The sequence below is a fragment of the Nylanderia fulva genome, unplaced genomic scaffold (assembly GCF_048542155.1).
Source record: "Nylanderia fulva isolate GAGA-0341 unplaced genomic scaffold, ASM4854215v1 Scaffold16, whole genome shotgun sequence".
NCBI lineage: Eukaryota > Metazoa > Arthropoda > Insecta > Hymenoptera > Formicidae > Nylanderia > Nylanderia fulva.
In genome coordinates, this window is record NW_028189835.1 from 2,800,531 (window position 1) to 2,819,573 (window position 19,043).

The following is a 19,043-nucleotide window of genomic DNA, read 5'->3' on the forward strand; positions in this document are numbered from 1 at the left end:
AAATATCAATTTCATTTGACCCGAGAGATTTGCGCCAAGGGCGCGAGATTCAAAAATTAGTCAGAGATCAACAAGGCTGCACAACTTGGTTTTCTTTTTAATTGAAAAAATGAAATGCCGAATTTTTTCCTGATTCCCTTCGAACGCCCAAGCACGTTTTTAGCCTAATTGATTAATATAAAAACATCTGTATCGCACGCACGCCTTGTATGTTACTTTTTTGATTTCCATTTAATTATTGCATATAATAATTAATTAATATATATAAAAGAAAGCTACCTCCACTTTCTGTCGATAGCTATCGGCTAACTTTCGTTAGATTGATTCTCCATCCAGCACGCTATACGTCCGCATCTCTCTAATGGTCATTTTATTTTGATTTCGCGAGAGAGAGAAAGAGAGACCAGACCGGACTCATCACTAGATATCCGGCGGATGATCTCGAAGGAATACGCCCTTGTCCGTCACCGTCTCGACGAAGAAAGCGTCGATTTCTCCGTGGACAAAAATCGGCGACACGACTCGCCCCGTATTTCGCGGAGAGGAGACTCTGCCCTGCTCGTTTTCCATTTCCACGCGTCCGTCTAGCGATCCGGTGCACGCATTTCAACGGTGGGAGGCGATCGCGAGCGGACTCGCGCGCGAGTCTATGCTCTTTTTATCTTGTATAAAAGAGAAGAGGAGTAGCGCGGGTAGCCGCAATACCATCTGGACCGTCCGCAGTGCGACGAGCGCGTCGAATCTTCGGACCCGGGGAACCTTCTCGGTTCGGTTAGGACAGGTGCGGCGAGGGCGAGCTTGGCGAACAACGCGAGATCATTTCAGGGTCCGGCAGGATGCGGTATTCGGTGAGTCTCGAAAAACTCTTCTTCTTGAAAAAACAAATATTTTGCTCAATACTGTCAAACGAATCATTTATTTGAAACAAATCAATATTTTAAAAGGATTTTCTTATATGTCAAATCAATATTTGAAGTATTATTAAATAAAATAAATATTATTAAATAAATATTATTAGTTTCTAATCAATGATTTATTTGACTAAATATATTGTAAGAATTAATTAAATTTTTTTTCAGTGTGAGATCTCCGATCGATTTTGACGGGTTTTTATTTCATGATTTTTGCTCATTAAAGAAGAACAAGAATGAACATTTTTTGAAATTAGATTATATTTTTTACACCTTGCATAGATGTGACACGTGTGGGGGGAATTTATAATCTATAGAAATTTTTATTTATTTTGTTAATTGTGTTATTAATAAGAGAATTAATAATAATTATTATTTAATTTATTTAATAATAATTTATTGGACCTGTATTTATTTAGAGTATACCATAATAGTGTGCGGTAGAAAAAAGAATCGATTTTTATATAATTTATATTAAATTATTAATTAATAATATTCCAAATTGACTAATTTATGAATAAATATATTTTTTGTGATTATTATGTATGAAGAAGGAAGCAAAGACAGAAAATTATCTTGAAAAATGCAATCTACGTATTTATATCTACTTCGTTAATTTAGCGAAATATCTTGCAACTTATTTGTTAATGAATTATCCCTTCAATCTTGTAATAAATAAATAAAAATAAATAATTGAATAAAGTTGTTAATAATGTAATGACAATATAAAAACACATAATATATTTTTTAAATATTAATTCTTATAGACACACAAAATAATTTTTGTTTGCATATATTGAACAATAAGAAATAAACAAAGAGTATAACTTTGAATGATTGCGTGTAAATAATTATAATCTACCAAAAGCAAGAAATTGATTTGAATCCTGAAATTCAAATGAACTTTTGAAAACTGCTCGACTTGGAAAAATGTAGTTCGGATATATGTATATGGACTTTCATCGTGTGAAAGTTTTCATCACGCTTATCAGTGAAACTACAATAGAAGGGATGACGAGTTATTGCAACCTCTCTGTGATTTTGGTATAATTGCATCAAACACTAATAACTGCAGCGTAACGGGATTGCGTGTCTTAACGTGAGACACGCGTAATTCTCTCTTTCTGTTTATGCACGTGAAAGTCTGTCAACGCGATAAGCGGTCTGTGCACTTGGTCGTTTGTAGGCTTGTTACCATTTAAACGCGTGCTAATCAGCAATTAATGTTCACAGGCCCTCTGCGTTCTACTGCTGGCGATCAGCGAGCCTCTTTTCATTCACGCGTGAGTACCCGAGCTGTTCTTAATTAAGGCTACGTGAGTACATTAGATCAGCACTAGAACGGTCGAAAGTTGCTGGCTATTTAAGTCTTCGTAAATGATGTTTTAAGTGAAAAAATAGGAGATTTTATGTGTTACAAGACTATGGAAAGTTCATGATTCATAATCACCCCTTTTTTTAATCAAGGCGGTTTGTAAACACCAAGGTCGGGTAAGTTAATGATTTTTTGAAACTAAGGTAAGTTAAAGTTAGTTGCTTATAAAATTAATTTCATTAAGTTCAAAGTTTTATGAAGAAAAAATTAGATTAAGATTCAATTAAGATTCAATTAACTAAAGTTAAATCAAAAATTAATTTTTCAAAATATTATTTATATTAAATTAGAATTTTGTTTGTTAATTCTTTTAAAACATATAATAACAAATACCAAAGAAAATTTGATTTTTATATATAGAATTATATTTTTTGGTAATTATAATTGATGACAAATAAACATAAAAATTAATAATACTTTAATTTAAAAATAATACATTTATATAACTTAGAAAAAATAATAATGGTATTTAGAGATAAAAAAAATTAATTTAGGAAAAAAGTTAATAAGTTTAAAGTCAAAAATAACTAATTAAGGTTAAAAATTAATACATTTTAAATTAACTAAGCTAAGTTAAAAGTTATTAACTTTTCTTTTACTTCTAATTAATTAACTAGTTATTACTCAATCCTGGTAAATACAAATCGTCTTTGTAATAATAGTCAATATAATATTAATAAAAAATTAATCAACATACCTTTTATCGATGACAAAAAATCTAGTTATAATAAGACTAATTCAACACTGAAAAAAAGAAAATGTTAACTTGACTAAACCTTTCAACTAAATATTATTTTATTAATTAAATATATACAAATATTTAAATTATAAATATAACACATTAAATCAAACAAAACCAATATTTGACTTAAATATTAATATATTTTCAATTCACAAAATAGTAATTTCATTGGAAGGTTCAGTCAAGTTAACAAATCTGTTTTTCTCAGTGTAATTGGAAGATTAATAAAAGATCATAAAATATTGAGTATCAATCAATAATATATGAACTCATGCAACGTGCAAGGGATCTCTCGTAAAATTGCAAAAACAAGACTTCTTTCACTCGTCTCTAACGTCTATGACGGCTTTTTTCCCTTAAGCAGAATCGTCAAAGTAGAACATGAATACCGCGGAATCTGGATCATCCAGTTTTTGCGAAAATTTAAAATGTGTGAAAGTACGATCATTTCTTGCAACTCTATAGCAACTTTGTCGACTGTATGAAAAAATTTCGTTTACAGAAATAGCCGTATCGATAATTTTCGAATTAGTTCTTTTTAATAGAAAGTGAAAAACCATAGATGAAGATATAAAAGTGGATCACATGCAAATTAATAAGAATAAGCGCTACTCTGGAACTTTCTTGTAGTAGTAGTACAAGCATATAATATTGCACGTACTAAGTATATTTATTTTATAATATTCTACGCGCATTTATGCACTGAAAAAAATTTATTGAATTTGAATAAATATTTATTTCAATAATACTGCCTAATAAATTATTTATTTGAAGTTAATAATATTGATTTAATGTGAAAAATATTTATTTGAAAATTTTTTCAAAACAGATAAATATTTATTTGTTTTAAATAAATAAGTTATTACGCAATATTGAAATAAATATTTATTCAAATTCAATAAATTTTTTTCAGTGTGTAATGCATATCTCAAAATTCATAAATAATAATATTATGTAATTAGATTTAATTCTTTACATGTGGTTTAACTCTGAAAAAAATTTGGAAATCTATTTCTTATTTATATTAAAATTTTTTTGATATATTTAATATATATTATATATGATACTGAGAGGGGTTTAATTGTTTATTTCTTTTTCTTTTATTTCAGAAAAGTGCTGGTAGTCGTACCTGTTCGAAAGACACGACGAAGTCCAGCATGGCGACCACCTTACAAAAAATATTACGCAAGTAATTACGGAAGTAACGATTATCGTTACCCGCCCTATAGTAATCCTTACTATAACAAAAAGCCATTCTCACCATATCCCCCGAGTGACAACTTTGATCAAGGTTATGAATCTGTGAATCATGTACATCTACCGTTAGGTAAAGACGCCAGTCACACCACTTTTGGCAAACCATATATCCCGTATAATGTCAAGGGCAGCAATTTACCATTTATGCATGAAAGGTAATCTTTTTTTCAATTATTTGCCTTCATTTTTTATTTTTCTATATCGAGCTCTCTTTCTCTTCTCTCTCTATAATTTTATTTTTTTTTCTTCTAACGTAACGTCAAAGTAATAAAAGTATTTTTTTGCAAAATTATTATATATTAGATTTTACAAGAATATATTCTCTGTATTTTTAAATTGATAAAAAAAGAAATAGTCTGAAATTTATATAAAATAAAGCTTCACTCAAAATATAAATTAACAAAATTAATGATTTTAATAAAAATATATACATACATTTATACATAGAGAGAATTTTTTCTTAGAATCTATAACAATATGGTATTGGAAGAAATTTATAAGAGTTTTCTTGATTAATATTTATCAGAATAAAAATATTAATATCTATCACAATAAAATATAAAATATGTTCGATTAATTTTACTATGTACATATTAATATTTCTTATTAATCAGAGAAACTCTTACAAAATTCTTCTAATACCATATATTGTCCCACGATTACTATGATTTTCACAATAAAAATTCTAAGAGAAAATCTCCCCCACGTACTTAAAAAAATCAATTAATATTTGATTACCAGAATTGGGTAAGATTAATGATTTTTTAAAACTAAGTTAAGTTAAAGTTATTGTTAGTTGCTTATAAAATTAATTTAGTTAAATTAAAAGTTGCATGAACAAAAAAATTAGCTGAGTTAAAGTTAAGATGAAATTAACTAAAGTTAAATCTCAAAAGTTAATTTTTAAAAACATTATTTATAATAAATTAGAATTTTGTTTGTTAATTTTTTAAAAAATTTATAATAACAAATAAAAAAATTAATTTTTATATAAAAATATATATTTTTGGTAATTACAATTAATGACAAGTAAACATAAAAATTAATAATACTTTATTTTAAAAATGTATAACTTATAAAAAAACAATATTGGTATTCAGAGATAAAAGAAATTTAACTTGGGAAAAAAGTGAATAAGTTTAAGGTCAAAAATAACTAATAGATAAAATTATTACCCAACTCTGCCGATTACCAATACTATCTATCCTACTTTCCATATCTTTTCCTAACACGTTTTCGTTCTTTTTTCACCAGGTACGCCGGCGCTTACACGCGCCAACCGAGCTATCCGCCGACCGGTATCGCGTCGGTAGGTCAGGATTACGCGGCCGCTGCTTCGGCGCATTCCTACGAAAGTCCGCAAGTGGACTCGTACTTCTCCGACATGGACAATGCCGCCAGAGAGATGCATGAGAATTTAAAAGACAGCGCGAGCAAATACTACAGCGCGCGTTCCATCGAGAAGGATCTCAGCCTGAGGAATCAGCAGGCCCTCAGCACCGTCATAAACAAGGACGCGATAATCAAGAGCGCCGAGATGCTCACCAAGGACACCTCACCGACCCCATACACCCACGTGACCACGTCCGTGGGCGGTGCCCAGGGTGCCGTTATACTGCCGGCCGGTATCCCGTCGGCCACCATCGGCGGGAACAAGAACGGGATCGTCCTGCGAGACACCGTGTCCCTGGACGAGTACCAGAAGAAGTTGGAGGAGCTCACCAAGACCTGGCCGAGCGTGTTGACCGATCAGACGCCCAGCTTCGCGGCGAGCACCGGACTGCCGACGTATCACCAGCAGCTGCAGGTCGGCGGCTTTTCGACCGCCGGTCTGCCAGGTTCCGCGACCTTCGCCGGCCCGACCGATTGGTTCGCCAGCTTCGCTCAGCCGAAGCAAGGCTACGCGGTGCGCGAGGACCACGGGGACCAGACGACCCACGACTTCAGGACGATGCCGATTCACGCCGCGTATCAGCAGCAGCTGCCCTTTGGAGCGAATGTAAATCTGCCCCTGGGAGCGGGATTCACCAGGAGTGTTCACGGATAGGGCAATTTAGATGGAATTCTACGTCATCCAAATTTTCAAACCATTTCGAGTTCGAGATATCGAGAGATCTGAACTTGCGGGAAATTTCAAATCCCTGGTACGCTCGAGTACAGATGCGGTGTGACTTTAGAATCTTTTTCAAATCTTATTTGCTGTCTTGATATTCTCGGATTAATTGTCATTCATTCCCTCGTGTTTTTGCATCAAGATTGATCGATCGATTAACGATGTATTAATCATACGAAAATTTTATTCTGAAGCCTTTCCATCTGTTCAGAGAATATAACGTATATATAAAATAGAAATTGATGACATCAAACAATTGTCAAATTATTAAGCGCGAAAAAAAATTTGCAAAATCTATTACAATAATATTTTCTAATACTTTAACAAATTTTGTTTTCTTTTTTTTTTGCAGAAATAAAATGCGATGCATGTGTTGCATTTGTTAAATATTATAGATGTCTCGGATGAGTTTCGTCGATTAGTTTGTCTACCTGATTTATATTTCTGGATTATTTATACTATTTTATTTATAATACTATTTAAGGTAGTTGATATATGATGATGATGAGCACTGGTAATTTTTGAAAACTCTGGAAGAATATCTCTTCTATTTTATAATGTTACAACTTTTTGCAATTTTGGGTCCTCAAATGTCTCTATGTCGGAATTAATAAATGTTTTATTTTTTTTATATTTTGTGTAATAGAAATTACCTTCGTTGCAGCCAAAAATTAACATTACATATCAAATTAAAATATTTATTGAATAATAATAAATAATAGCTTTTCATTAAATTTTTTGGTAAATGTCAATTTTAAATTTATTCATTTTAAATTTATGAAATCTGTGATTTGCACGAAAATTTAGAAATTTGAATATGAAAAATAGATGACATGGAGCATTTTTATCTAAGTCTTTTATGCGTAATAGTATGATAATAATCTCTCTCATCCTTAAGATTGCATGAATATAAATGATATTAAAACTATTTCAGGGACTTATACAAGATTATTATTCTTATAAAAATTATGGACGCGTATTTAGTATATCGCAATTAACAAGTATCTCAAAAGATGTAAACACAAGAAAAAGTTACGAAAAAAATCAATTTATATATGTATATAACTAAATTCTAGAGCGATAAGGTTTTTACATGTTGCATACTAATTAGATACTTTAATTATTTCAGAAACGGAATGGTATTTAAATTTATTTGTATGTACACATTTGACTTGCTCCGTTGTATAAAGGACGAGGAATATTCATTCCGATATATCATCATAATGTATACTGTGCATTATATTTAATTATTTAAGTATGAAATATTATACACAAAATATATGTGCAAAATGTATAAAAAGAAATATATGAGAGCTCTTATCCTTCCTGAATGAAATTTAACAAGTCAATTATGCAAACGAGTTATTCATTGCAAATTTTATTATTCTGTAATTATTCAAGTAATGAATATGATAGTTTATTAGATAAAGAAATCATATTAAATAATGAAAAGTAATTAAATAATTATTCCGATAAAATGAGCAGAAACATAATATTCCCTTTTAATTACCACAAATTTGACATTAACAAATTATAATTTTATTCGATTTTATTCGAACAAATTGTCATAATTTTTTTTTAATAACTAGCAACTCGCGGGTAATGATTGTTAATTCTGACGATGATTGTTAAATCTGACGAGACGGAAATCGCGCATTATTCCAACATTTCCACGGTCGAGCGGTCATGCAGGCGTCTGTAAAAAAAAAGAAAAAAAACTAGCCGACTTACCCGACTGTCGGAGGAGAGTGCTAGATTATAGTCACCCGCGAAGATTGCATCCTCTCTCGTTCCAGTTACTTTCACTGGAAGACCGATGACCGATTGAACGTTTGAAAGTCGAGAAAGCAACGTTCTTCAACAACGAGACGCGAGATGATCTCATGTGTGCGCTGGATAGATGCCGCTCTGTGTAATCCGCAAAAAGGGAAGGGAATCGATTGAAGAAGAGAGAAAGTGAAAGGGCTCGAAAGAGGGACGAGAATCGATGTCAACCACAAACGAGACAGATGGGCTTCTTACGAGTTAATTGCTCGAGAATGCGCTTTTTGCTACTGATACGATTACCGAGTTTCGAGTGTATGTACAGAATAGCGAAAAATTTGGTTAACAATATTTTATAATAAATCGCGCGATGGATTATCTTTTATTTTCATTTTATTTTTAAATTTTGTTCAGTCGCAGACTAATTTCGAAGCTTCGATAAATTCTACAATTTTTATTTGTTTCGAATTTGTTCAGATTAATTTGTATGTTGTAAATATTGCAATCATTCTACTCGATATTGCTGACAAATATATATATATATATATATATATAGATTGTGAAAATTTTTCCAGGAGGAAATTTTACATGAATATTTTTCAAAGTGCAAAAATATTTAATAAGAATCATTTATTATTTATTCCATCATTCGTAATTATTGATTATTTGATCGGTGGATCTCAATGCAAAAACATGAGAGAGAATGAATCACAATTAATCCGATGTATACTTGACGACAAAAAGTCAATAAATTATTTGTTAATAAATTATATCAAGATTTCTTGGAGAAATAACAGCTGAGATGGGATGTAATAAATGTTCGCTCAACGCCTACTCGTCTATTTGATCACGTTACGTTTAATTGCACGATACCGCAAAGCGTTTTAATACCTCGACCGCGAAAGGCTGATCTTGATCTTGACTGTAACGTAAGGTCATTCGGTTCACCTTCACCGGTAGTTTCTCGCGGAAGCATGTGAAAGGAACGAGTGTCGTCCATCGACTCGCATCGCTGAAGATCTTACAGCTGTGCATCTTAAGATATGCACAGCTGCACTTTAAGAGGAAGCGATACGATTAGAGTTGGAGTGCCATTTAATATTCGAGATGTAACATAAACTTATTGCAATAATATACTTCAAATGTGTTAATATCAATCTCGCGCGCTAAGAAGAAGCTCGCGATACAAATAGTCATGTGATCAGATCTATGTAATATTCATACAAGAGTACACTGAAAAAAAAAAAGATTAAATTAATAAATATTTCTTTCAATACTGCCTAATAAATCATTTATTTGAAACAAATAAATATTTCGATACTGCCCAATAAATCATTTATTTGAAACAAATAAATATTTTTTTATCTGTTTTGAAAAGGATTTTTTGATATCAAATATTTTTCACATCAAATTGTGTCTTTCAAACAGATACGACTACCAGCATTTTTCTGAAATAAAAGAAAAAGAAATAAACAATTAAATCCCTCCCAGTGTGCATTACACACTGAAAACAAATTTATTGAATTCGAATAAATATTTATTTCAATATTGCGTAATAAATTATTTATTTGAAACAAATAAATATTTTTCACATCTAATTAAAATCGTTTCAAAAAAATAATTTATTAGACAGTATTGAAATAAATATTTATTCGAATTCAATAAATTTGTTTCAGTGTACAAATTCAGATGTAACATACATTTTTTGCAATAATATAGTTCCTCAAACGTGTTAATATTAAATCTCGCCTGTACGGATGTAACGATGATGTAAGAATACCAATTTATTCGTGAATATATTTATTAGAAAAATACGGGTGAATCGTCCTATGTAAACGAAAAGAGTGATATTTGATTATTTGTTGCATGACAATAGAAATTTTAGAAAATTTGAAGAAAAAATGAAATAATTGTCGGTGTTTTATCTTTATGCTGTCGAGTGTGAGAGAAACGTTTTACAAAGCGTAATAATGAGAAAACATTCTTGTTGTATTATATTCCTATCCATACGATTAAAACATTATTGTTATTTTTAGGCTAATGTCAAATACATATCACGACAGACATTATTTATGATAATAAATTTGAGAGAGAAGAAAAAGAGATATATATAAAATCTGCCATATATATTTATTATTCAACTAATATCACATCATTATACTCATTTATATTATTCTAAGAGTAATCTGTTAGTCGAATAATGATGTCTTCTGCGCATTAAGATACCTTAATGACTTTTCCAAGTTTCTGGGTATAAATTAAAATTCCAGAGATTGATATCGCGCGCGACTTCAGAATATTTTGATATCATCGGAAACGAAAAAACTCTGCAATTACTCTTTGCAATTAATCTGGCTCGCTCTACTAAAAAGTCTATCTAATTAAAAATTGGAGCTCCATTAAGATTGTAGAGCGGAGTTGAACGTTCCCTCTATATATCGTTAGAAACGTCATATCTCGCTAAAAAAAAAAAAAAAAAGTATACCTATACGAGTCTCGCTGACGTTAACGTTGACGAGTGATATAACGGAGATATACCGTGTCAATGCCAGATCTGCTAGACAGGGGAATCAAGGCCGAACATAGGCGATTCGTTGAAAACGGAAGCCCGCATCGGGCGGCGGAATTTATACCTTACAGACTGGAAACACACATACGATAAGGGAAAAGAGTGAAAGGATAAGGAGCGGTGTACGTATACACAATGCAGGCTCGGTAGAGCCTTTCACGATTATTCGCCGGCTCGAACGACCGTGTCTTTCTCACCGCGTTTCCGTTCTCCTCGCTCGCTCTCTCACCCTTTTCTTTTCACTCACTCTCCCTTTCTCTGGGCCCTATCCTGTCTGCCTGCCTCCCGTGTCTTCCTGGCTACTTTCTATTTTGTTGCACGATGACGACGACGTGTCTATGAGCGCGAGAAAACCGTATGTGTATGTGTGTGTGTGTGTACAATATCCATTAACATCCTATACGAGGTAGATGTAGGTATTATTATTTGCGGATGTAGAATCGCGCGACGTGCGAGTTAAATATCTAGGATCGCAGGTCATCTCACCTAGGAATTTTTTCCTTAATAGCGATTCTTCTCCAGTGAAAGTAAATATTATTTATGCGTTGCATTTGTTCTTAATTTTTAATGTTGACTCGTTAACAATTTGAGAATTGAAAATAAATTTAATCATATATATAGAAAACAATATTTTAATTATTTTTTTTTAATTAGGTAATGCACATTTGCATCTAAACAATTTTTAATTCTACGTTAAAATATAAAATATAACATTTTCGCATATATTTCTTTATATCTTTAAATTTAACAAATTTAATATCATTAATTTTAATGTTGACTCTTAATAATTTAAGAATTGAAAATAAATTAATGATATAAAACAATATTTTAATTTTTTTTTATTCTACCATGTTAAAATATAAAATATAACATTTTTGTACATATTTCTTTATACGTTTAAAATTAACAAATTTAATAATATAATTTGAAATGGATTAAAGGATAATGTTCTATCTATTTGTATATTATTAAAGTTTTACTTTAATTTTTTCAATATAGATTTCGATTTAAAAGCTCTTAGTTTCCAATATTTTTTGATCAAAAGAAAATCTATTTGAAATAAATAAGAAATTTTTCAGAGAGAACGCAGCTTTTTTATGGTCTATATATTTAGGACAGTAGAGACTCCTACGCGATAATTAACATGATTAAAAAGTATGAGGCAAATCGTCATTCAGTGCTTTCACATGGTTGCATCGACAAAGATTTCCCACCGATTGCATCTAGCAAGTTATTCAAATATGCTTGATCTTTTATTGTTTTACGTGTGAATGTAATGGAATCGCTAAACTCACATACACATATTACTAAAATGCTATTCAGCTGCAATGAAGTATAAGGATTTGAGAAAGTAGAAGCTTATAAATTAGCTCGAGATTTGTTGTTTCCATTGTTTTCACGAATTCTTATTAATCCCAAGTGCAATAAACTCTTCGCGAATCCTTTTTTTCATATTTTAGATCTAATTAATTATTGAGATAGAAAAGAAATTTTTGAAAGATAGAGAGATTGTGATAAATTATAAATTGGAAAGAAATTATTGTTGACGTAAAACAAAATTCAATATTATTTACAAACATTTAATTTTTATATCTTATAATTAAATATAAAAATTTATTTGCAAAATGTTTTGTTGTTTAACAGCAGTTAGATGATAAGAAGAGAGATACCTTTTCAAAATGTTTGTATTTATCACGGATTAAGATAATAATTAAAATAATGATTAAAAATTTTAATTTGTGTAAATGCAGTTTTGAAATTTATTTACAAATGATCGATTATCATTTCAATCTATTTCACGTACTTATTTTGTAATATATTACTAATACAGAAAGGAAATAAACTTCTTTCAATCAAAACAGATGTTCAATCACCTCGTCATTGGATTCGTTCAAAAGAGGAAACTTAAACTTGTAAAGAAAGCTGTTTTTCTGTGCAAGAGAGGAATTTATATGGGAGAGGTGAGAGAGAGCAATGTAACAAATTTTTGCAACTGCTACTACTATAGATATTTCATGTAGAAGAGTAATATTTATTACGTTTCGCTATAATTTTTTTAACGAGTTTGAGTTTCTAAACGAAATGAAAAATTTTAGAAATCAAATTAACAAAAAATTTATTTGACAAATATTTATCATATTCTAAAACCGTTGAATTTTTTTCAATATAAAAATTAAGTACACGCAACAGTTTAAATTATATATTATTATTGTATATATTTTAATAATTATTTAATTCATCGATTTAATTCATTTGTTCTACTTAAATTATATCAACTTGCATTTTAAATACTACTGCATCATGAACATGCATTTGATACAGATCATGAAGAGAATATAAAATACTTGTCGTTCCTTTTACTCACACAACATTTCTCATCAAAGACAATATTCTGTCAGAATTCTTTTAATTAGCAAGATTTATACGTTCATTATAAAATTGCTCTTGTTTTGACTCTGTCTAAACAATAGCTTTTCAGGAAGAAGATTTTCCTTCTGGAGATCAAGTAATTTTGATTAGGGAATAGGTACAATAGATTAATGAACGCTGCTCTTAGAATTTACAATGTTTTTGCGTCCATCTATTTATAATTTGACACGCGTATGATCAAATTAATTTGTATTGAATATCCGCGATCAATAGAACTTGTTTGATTTGATCGGATGCGATTTAATCTTTCGTGCATATTAACATTTCCAATGCGCGTTAAGTATTAACATTGAATTAATGCCATGTACATATATTAATATTACCGCATTAATATATATGCATAAAATTATATTATTAAATAAATTAGAAATACTTTGTAAAGAAATATATTTTTCTTCAAAAAAAACCTAGAATTATTCTTATTCTTTATGTAATTAATACTTTTTTATTATTTAAAATAATATCAATACCTATACGTATGAAGTCTCATCAAAGACAAAAGTAAATTTGCAAATAAAAATTAAGAAAATGTATATTTTATATGTAATAAATGTATGTGAAAATATTTTCATATACGGCGTTATAAACATTCACTTCTTTTATGTTTGAAATATTGGGGCAAAGACCCCAAAGAGATATATGTGGTGTTTTCTACTTCATTTTATTGTGGAAATCAGGGAAAGTGTAGTTTAATTGACAGTAGCTATATAGTGTACATTCGATATTTAGGTTTATTTATATTCGCTCACATATCCGTGTGCCGTAAAATAAACCAATCTGTCAATGAAACGCGCCTACAAAAAACCATCACCGTTGCTACAAAGGAATTCTTATACAAATAATACAAGATATAAAATATTAATCCACGCTGAGTTATCATTAGTAAAGACGTCAATTTACGGATTAATCAAGAGTTGTCAAAATAATATTAGATTAAGTTGATAGAGATCTATATTTCTCTTCACAAAAATCCTTTTTAATTTGCTACAGAATTAAATTTTAAATTTCGCTTCGTTAATTGCAGAATATGCCTCGGTATTATCGAAAATGTAGCCAGCGGCGATCAGGCTATATCGATGTCGAATATCGATACATGTATCGTCCATGCGTATACATATGTTGGCAAAATTGAGAAAGCACAGGCGCGAATTTCTCTAGAACAGTAGCTGTGTGTGTGGGTCACGGCCATTCCCGTTCATAAGAATACGCGTTACATGCATTTACAATATACGTACGTACGTACATACATACATCGAACATCATCTCCGTTGAGTATATGTATCCGGAGTACGTGGTAAGAGGTATGCGCCCACCAGTTTCGCCCGTTCGATGCCTTTCGGAGCACTTCCCCAACAGGTATACCCATCCGGTGGTACCTGTACGAACCTCTTCGTTTTTATCCCCACCCCCTTCTTCCGGTATTTCCTCCCGTCCGGTATATATATAGGTAAGACCTCGACCGCAAGCGTATGACAGTGTGTGCCTGATCGCCGTGGTGAGCTGTGCGTGAAATAAGAGGCAGGGAAAAGGATCCGGACGACCGGTCGCGTCCTGGATACCAGCATGGGACTCAAATACATCGTAAGGAAAAAAAAAAACGGACGGAAAATTGAAACCGTTGAAAAATTGAAGGAGTAGAGATTTCGCAAGACATCGAGATGGTTTTGCGTAGAGTGGATTTTTTAAAAATCCGTGATCGTACAATAAAAAATATGTAAAATTACATGAATAATGAATATGTTAAATTACACGATAAAGAATGAAAATGTATACGGTTTCATTATTTATTGTGTAATTTTACATTTATTATTTATGTAGTTTTACATATTTTTTACAGTGCATTTAAATGACAGTTTCGTGATTATAGATTAAAATTCTGTTATTTTGGTTTATTCATTGGCCTTTATATCATCAGTATCAGACAGTATCGATATGAAAATTATGCACACAATTATTTCAATTTTCTTTTTTAAGGATACTTAATGTAAATAGTAGTTAAACAATTTGTATGTAATACAAGAAAATCAAGAAGGCAAAAAAAACATATTTATTTTCTTGAATTATTACGTACATTTGAAAAATTTATAAATTATTAAGAAGATTCATCTAATTGCAGATAAAGGCTCTCATCCTTGCAAGTATCCTATCAATAGGTTTTGCAACCTTCGGAAATGAACAGTGAGTTTCAATTATATAAAAATTTATTAGCCTGATTATATCACCGTGTTAGTTGATAAAGGATGCAATACTTCGTAAAAATATTTAAAATAGAAAATTTCCTTTCTCTTGCGGCAAGTATAATTATTATTCATAAAAAGTAATGTATATATAAATTTTTATTACGCTATAAATTGCATTATTATATTCTGTTGAAAAACGTATCATGAGTATATAATCAATTTAACGATCGGGATATAATTAATTCATCGTCATCATAAAATCGTATGAAAGAATCAATATATTTTTTTTGCATCCATAATTAATCAACATCTTAAGAGAAGTGTGTTAAGTAGCAACGCACCGTTTCCCAATTTAAGCATGCTATTCATATTTCAGCGTTCACATAAGGATACACCTGCCATTGGACCATGACAAACACGAGGATCACGGAGGAGGCGGTGGTGGTTACGGTGGTGGAGGCGGTGGTGGTCACGGTGGTGGAGGCGGCGGTGATGATCATCACGATATCAGCGGTCCTGGAGGTGACATAGGAGGTGGTTTCGGGGATGACCACGGCGGAGGTTTTGGCGGCGGTCACGGAGGAGGAGGAGGAGGTTATGGAGGTGGTGGTGGATTCGGGGGCGGTTTCGGAGGTGGTCACGGTGGAGGTTTCGGGGGTGGCCATGGCGATATCGGCGGAGGTAAGAACAAATTATGTTAAAAATATTATAATTTTATATTATCTCTTTTTTATAAAATTTTTCTTTATTAAATCTCACACATACAGGTTTTTTAATAAAATTAATTTCTGACGATAAAAATGTTTTATTTAGCGCAAAAATGCGTTATTAAAAAATTGTAAAAAAAAATAACTAGGCACAATCGTATTAATTTTATTACAATAAAACTAAAATGTGATAATGCTAGAAATTAAACGGTGAATTTTCTAACTCGAGCTAAATCAGTTGTTAAAGATGCCTCAAGTGTAATTTAAAAAATTAATTTCGAGAGGATCTACGTTAATATTTCCAGAACATACTCGCGGATAATTAAATAAATATATCTCATATCTCCTTCAATGAGAAAATTTACAGTCAAAATTTCAAATAAAATGTCAAGATAATTTTTTTTAGGTGGCGACATTATCATAGACCACGGTGGCGGCCACGGCGGCGGAGGTGGTTATGGCGGCGGGGGTGGTTTTGGCGGCGGCGGCGGTTTTGGAGGTGGTCATGGCGGCGGTGGATACGGCGGGGGTGGCGGCGGTATAATTATAGAAGACGATGAACACGGCGGCGGCGGCGGACACGGAGGCGGCGGACACGGAGGCGGTGGATTTGGAGGCGGTGGACACGGAGGTGGTGGATTTGGAGGCGGTGGACACGGAGGTGGCGGATACGGTGGCGGCGGCGGCGGTGGTATTATCATACACGGAGGACACGGAGGCGGTGGTGGCGGATTTGGCGGCGGACATGGAGGCGGTGGTGGTTACGGCGGCGGTGGCGGACACGGAGGCGGCGGACACGGAGGCGGTGGTTATGGCGGCGGCGGTGGCGGCGGCATTATCATCGAGCACGGAGGACACGGTGGCGGCGGCGGCGGTTTCGGAGGTGGACACGGAGGTGGTTATGGCGGAGGAGGTGGCTTTGGCGGTGGACACGGAGGTGGCGGTGGACATGGAGGTGGCGGTGGACATGGAGGTGGCGGTTATGGCGGCGGCGGAGGTGGTTTAATTATTGAACACGGAGGACACGGAGGCGGCGGCGGCGGTTTTGGAGGCGGTCACGGGGGTGGATTTGGAGGAGGTGGCGGATATGGTGGTGGGCACGGTGGCGGACACGGTGGCGGTTTCGGAGGTGGTCATGGAGGCGGTGGACTTGGAGATTATGGCGGTGGATTCGGTGGCGGTGATCACGGATCCAGCAGTTACGGCAACAGTATTTCGTCCAGTTTCGGTAGCAGGTAAATATCGGAGCACATTGCAAGAGATTAATTGTGATCGATGCAAAGGGATATTTGTAACAGAAATGTAAAAAATAATCGATTTTTTAAATTTGTGATAACTTTCAGTGGCCATGGCGGAAGCAGTTACAGTTCTGGCGGCGGCTTTGATTCTTATTCAAGTGGCCACAGCGGTGGCGGTGGCGATAGTTACAGCGGAGGCCATGGTGGTGGTTTTACCGGTTACAAAAAAAAATAAGAGTGATCGCGTTATAACCAATATGTTGCGCAAAGCGTGCATTGGAAACACCTATAGCCTCTTATATTAACATCCATTTCAATTGATCGATATAGACGCGAATATCTTTTAATAATAATCACAATATTGTCACTTTGATTGTGTGATGTAACAATCAAAAAGTGTGACGCATGATAATGTGTAAATGCTTTCTCATGATTTACACTGTTTTAAACGACAATCAATGACTGAAACTTGTTTTCACCGATAGAATTGTTTCATGCCAAAAAATAATTTTAAATATTCTTATTATTTTTGAACTTACTTTACAAAATTGCAAAATTTATTCATAAGCTTTCTTCACATTTCTTTCAAATTCAGACATTGTTTAGATATTAATCTCATCTTTGACAGATAATATACTGATGGAAGAATGTATCAAATGCAACAATTTTACTGATTTTGCAAGATTTTTACGTGACGGACAAAATGACGACGAAGTAATTATAATTTAACGACAAAAAATTGACGTATGTATAAGTGAAATTTTCTATTCTTCCGTAAAGCTACGAGACATGAAAAAAAATTGAATTATTAGAAATACACATATTGATACTTTTTTAAATATTGAGACAGATATGATAAAAAACTTTATTTAAAGTTTTTAAGATATTTTTTAATATTATAGATTTCTCTATTAAATGGACGGAAACTTGACTCAACTGATATATTTGACGTTATATGACATGTAGACAATCTTTTTTAAATTACTTAAAGAAATTAAAGCAGCAAACAGTTTATTTTTAATTAACATTGATTTAACTTGACTGATTTATGACAATGACAAATTTATGACGATACAAAACGAGAAACAATTACAGAAGTAAACGAACAAAATTTTATTTAAATATGATTTAAATATTCTTATTTATGTCATATCACAAGTGTCTTATATTATATTTTATTATATTAAAAATTATCTATTTTATTGTTGATGACAATTTCAGAAATGACGTCAGAGTACTAGAGATATTAACAATTTAAGAGCTCAAGTGATCTAAGAAAGATTATAGAATACTTAAATCATTTTGTGATAAAAGCTATCGAGCGCATATCGCCATAATTCATTGTTACACGACCATGTTTTATATATTTTTATACCTCATTGTTAAATCCGGCACGCACTTTAATTTTAGATCTTCACGTGCCTCGTTCAGCACCTTGGCGGTTGGTATCACATATAAACGCAATTGCGATTCACCCCGACCTAAGTGCATACTCAAAGCAACATGTTGTGTTTGTACATATAATACGTTTTGTAAATAGAGCATTTTATATTATAATATTATTTTTAATAAAGTTTTTTTATATGTTTTTATAATATACTACAATACATTACCTATACATTGTCTCTTCCCGTATCAATAGAATATTAATTAATTGTTCATAGTATAATTTTTCACAATTATGTGTAATTCTATCTGCGAATCACGAAAGTATAAGAAACTTTTTTGTAAATGAGCAAAAATATTTAAAAAAATCT

The 19,043-nt window shown here is 32.3% G+C and overlaps 2 protein-coding genes and 1 long non-coding RNA gene across 4 annotated transcripts in view; 2 read left to right on the forward strand and 1 right to left on the reverse strand.

Moving 5' to 3' along the window:
• LOC114940333 (uncharacterized) overlaps positions 1-19,043 on the reverse strand; it is a 60,865-nt gene that overhangs the window by 29,881 nt on the left and 11,941 nt on the right. The gene's annotated exons all lie outside the window — the stretch shown is intronic.
• LOC114940327 (uncharacterized) lies at positions 715-7,029 on the forward strand. Its single transcript, XM_029314935.2, has 4 exons — positions 715-848; positions 2,145-2,194; positions 4,138-4,440; positions 5,540-7,029. The coding sequence occupies exons 1-4, from the start codon at positions 837-839 to the stop codon at positions 6,330-6,332; spliced, it is 1,158 nt and encodes a 385-aa protein (XP_029170768.1). The 5' UTR covers positions 715-836; the 3' UTR covers positions 6,333-7,029.
• LOC114940329 (uncharacterized) lies at positions 14,648-18,874 on the forward strand. The gene is made up of 5 exons (XM_085480933.1): positions 14,648-14,742; positions 15,278-15,339; positions 15,718-16,022; positions 16,455-17,283; positions 17,392-18,874. Exons 1-5 carry the CDS (start codon positions 14,725-14,727, stop codon positions 17,519-17,521), a joined length of 1,344 nt encoding a protein of 447 aa, XP_085337059.1. The 5' UTR covers positions 14,648-14,724; the 3' UTR covers positions 17,522-18,874.